Genomic DNA, 3483 nt, shown 5'->3' with positions numbered 1-3483 from the left:
CTCGCCCTGCCGCCCCCCGCCCGGGGGGGCCCCAGCCCAAACGTTGCCTCTGGCACCCAGCGAGCAGAGGGCCGTATCCACCCCAGCCAAGCTCTCAGCACGGAGCGGCAGTGCTCCTCCCACAACCAGTTCATCCCTGCCTGTATCCTTACGTCCTCCAGCAGTTTGCCCTCCACACGTAGCTCCCAGGAGGCCACACGCTCACCACCCTCCCCTTCTTCTTTGGCTGGGGTGAAAGTGTTGGAGATGTAAATCCTCAGCTTCCGCTTTTGCTGTGGAATAGGAAAACAGAGAGGGGGGGGATGCTCGGAGTGAGAGGGTGGCTGGCAGCACCCACAGCAGCACCCACCTCGTACGCCCCCACCCCACCCAGCTGCTCGCCCTCCTGGCCAGCCAGGGCTGCCACGCACCGTCAGCGGTTTCTTAATGGCCTCCTGAATCTCCATCCTCTTCCGAGCGATGGTTTGGTCCAGCTTGCGCTCAAAGGCGAGGAGGTCCATGTAGGCCTGGGATTCTGGGACCAGTTCCCGGATCTGTCAAACAGAAACGGTCAGTCCCTTGCGTGCTGGGATGGGGCTGCGTCCCCCACGCCAGCCCCAGCGATGATACTGGTGCTGGGTTGGCGCGCCAAGGAGTCACCAAGTGATGAGTCCAGCACAACAGCACCAATTCCTCATTTTAAACGAAGACTACAACCCTGCAAAGCTCTCCCCAAATCAGAGTTGTACTGCGGACCCCAATTTGGAGCCTGTCACTGTGCCCAGCAGCCTGCCTGGTGGCACAGGCAGGTAATGGATTGTTAAGAGGGACCTCCAGGAGGGGCTTAGGGTCCTCCTGGGATCTCCACCCCAAGCCACCGCTGCTCCTTGCTCGCCCAAAGTCCTGCTTGTCCAATTTTTGTGCACACCTCAAACCTCTCCCACCACCCCAGAGGAAGAGACAGAAATCTTCCAGGTTGGTTTGGGACCGAGCAGAAATGCCCGGCAGGCAGGAGGCGGCTCAGCGAGATCCTCCTCCTCGTGGGGACCTCATCACCCCGGCTGCCCTGGGAAGGCAGCACAGATGCACCACCTCCCTCCAGCAGCTCAGCTCCTTCCCCATGCACCGAGGCAGCACTCACCCTCTGTGGCAGGACCTTGTCAGCCATCTTCCTCCTTTTCACCCTGCAAAAAGCAGAGAGACAGGCAAAAAAACCCCTATTACACTGCAAGCTCTTGCAGGACACCTTGTTGCCTGCCTGGTGGGAAGCTGCTGCATGTCCCATGCTTGGGCAGCAGCGGGTCTCAGGGGACAACACCGAGCTCCGCTTGTACACCAGGAGCCCGGTGGCTCTTTTGGCTCCATCCAGACCGTGAATGGGGCCAGGCTCTGGGGACGGGAGTCACAGTGGCAGTGCCAGCTACGTGCCACGTGGATGGCTCAGTCTGAGCCAGGTGTTGAGGCTCCCGCTGCAGTGAACAGGTCCGGGGGAGCAGGTCCGCTTTTGGGGCTGCTCTGTGTGAGAGGGACTTTGGACTTGCAGGAGGGGAGCAAAGAAAGGCTGTAAGAGCATAAGCCCTTGGATTAGTGCTGGAAAGCAAATGAGTAAGAAATTATAACCCTGTGGGCAAGCCACGATGACTCCAGGGGGGAAGGTGTTGGACGTCTAGAGCCTATCACCAGGGAAGGAAATCCAGTCCCTGGTTTCAGTTTGCTGCTGCTTGCTAAGGGTGCTGCAGGGCAGGAGCAAGGAGAAGGTGGTATAAGGCAAAGCTGCGGCTGCAGGCATGCTCCCGTCTGCAGGACACTGCTCCCGAGTTTCCTCTCTGGAAATGGCCGTCACATTCTCCCGGCGCTACAAACCAAAGCCCAGTTCCAGGAGCTCACTTAAAAACAGCTTAAAACAAATCAACCTTGCCAGGGTGGGGCCGAAATCATCATGGGTAGAGGAAGCAGAGTGGCCTCTAGAGCCACGGCACAGCTGCAGCCTTGCTCAGAGCCATTTTAGCTCTCTCTGAGCTTGTAGTACCCTGTCAGACCACAGGGCCCTGGGCTCTCCTCCCCTCCCACACGCTGCAGGCTCCCGGCCCCCATCAGCCTGAGCCCACCCCAATGCCCTGTTAAATTCATGCTCAATGCCTGGATACACGAAGAAACGCTCTCTTGCCGTTCTGCTGCACATGTGAATAAGAGATGGGGCAGAGTCCAGCAGGCAAAGGGAAGTCCCTTTCCCTTGCCAGCACGTGAAGCAGCAGGGCAGCAAACGTGGGCATTTGTGCTGCCATCACGAGGTGTCCAAGGTACGCCAGCTGCCCCACAGCTGCTTGTGCAGGAGGACAGGTCAGGAGGGCAGCCCTAGCTAAGAGGGGGGGTCAGAGAACTTCTCTGAGCTCTTCTTGCTGCATTAAGTGCTTTCTGCCCTGCAGGGTTTGGCCACCCCATTAGCAGCCGGCAGGTCCTGATCCCCTGATCCGCAGCCGGCCGGGAGCGAGGATGCTCGACCAGCCGAGCGAGGATGCTCGACCAGCCGAGCATGGCTGATCCCACGCAGCCAGCCCCCAGGAATGGAGCCGCAGCCTTATCTGGCCGCTGATGTCCTTGTGAGCTTGCCCTTGTCCTTAATCCCCAGCTTGCTCTGGAGCACTGAAGGGATGCGCAGCTGCTCTGCAGAGGCTGCGACTCCCTGCGGAGGGATCATGGAGTCAACCAAGCTGTCGGCCACCGGCCCTGCCACACAGCCAGGGCAGGGAATGGGACCTGCGTATCCATTTGGACCAAGGGACCCTGCCCCGAGAAACAGCCTCCAGTAATCAAGAAGCCCTCGTGGAAAACAGAAACGGAGCAAAGGGATTAGCAGCATTGTAAACAAGCGAGGAGCTGCTGGCAGAGCCTTGCCTGTGGCTTGCTGAGACCAGCCCCAAATGAACAGTCCTACCAAGACCACAGATCGGGGAGCATCTCTGCAGCCTGCTGCGCCCGTCCCCTGCTTCCACCCATGTCTGTGCCTGCCAGAGCCAGCACGAACCCCGGTGAGAAGGGGAAAGACCCCAAGGAGCCAGTGCTGGGGCCTTTGGCACGCACAAACACATGCAGCGAGGCTTTTCGGTTACTGGCATGGAGATCAGAGCACAGGGAAGCTGCAAGCTGAGTGATCTCTGCCCCCATCCCTGCCCCCCCGCCATGGCAAAACATGCCAGCCCCGAGCTCTGGCAGTTTTCCCACTGCTGGCAGTGCCAGCTGGGGGGAGTCTGCAGGCAAGCCGTGCCAGCTCCCGCCCCGCTGCAGGCTGCTTGCCCCTCTGCAGCAGGGCAGGGAGCTGCGGGTTTCTGCGGCGAAGTGCAGCTGGGACCCAGGGGATCAAACCAATCCCCACCAGCCTGCTGCAGGTGTCTGTCCCGGAGCGGGAGGGTGCCAACCCCTTACCCTCTCCTCTGGGTGGCCAGTGGCGGCTGTGCCTGGGGGGGCAGCCGGCGCTTCCCGAAGGGGGCCCTCATCGCACGCGGC

The 3483-nt window shown here is 60.5% G+C and overlaps 1 protein-coding gene across 1 annotated transcript in view; it reads right to left on the bottom strand.

Moving 5' to 3' along the window:
* The window catches only part of SMARCD2 (SWI/SNF related, matrix associated, actin dependent regulator of chromatin, subfamily d, member 2), a gene marked incomplete at both ends in the record, with an annotated part of 6059 nt that extends 2580 nt beyond the window's left edge, over positions 1 to 3479 (bottom strand). The window contains 4 exons of the mRNA XM_009334900.1: positions 153 to 272; positions 411 to 533; positions 1121 to 1163; positions 3403 to 3479. Of these exons, the coding sequence (XP_009333175.1) occupies positions 153 to 272; positions 411 to 533; positions 1121 to 1163; positions 3403 to 3479 (363 nt within the window). The remainder of the gene's footprint in view (positions 1 to 152; positions 273 to 410; positions 534 to 1120; positions 1164 to 3402) is intronic.
* Positions 3480 to 3483: the final 4 nt, after the last annotated feature.

The sequence above is a fragment of the Pygoscelis adeliae genome, unplaced genomic scaffold (assembly GCF_000699105.1).
Source record: "Pygoscelis adeliae isolate BGI_AS28 unplaced genomic scaffold, ASM69910v1 Scaffold112, whole genome shotgun sequence".
NCBI classification, from domain to species: Eukaryota; Metazoa; Chordata; class Aves; order Sphenisciformes; family Spheniscidae; genus Pygoscelis; species Pygoscelis adeliae.
Note: the sequence above shows the minus strand (reverse complement) of the source record. Positions and strands in the feature narration are given on the sequence as shown.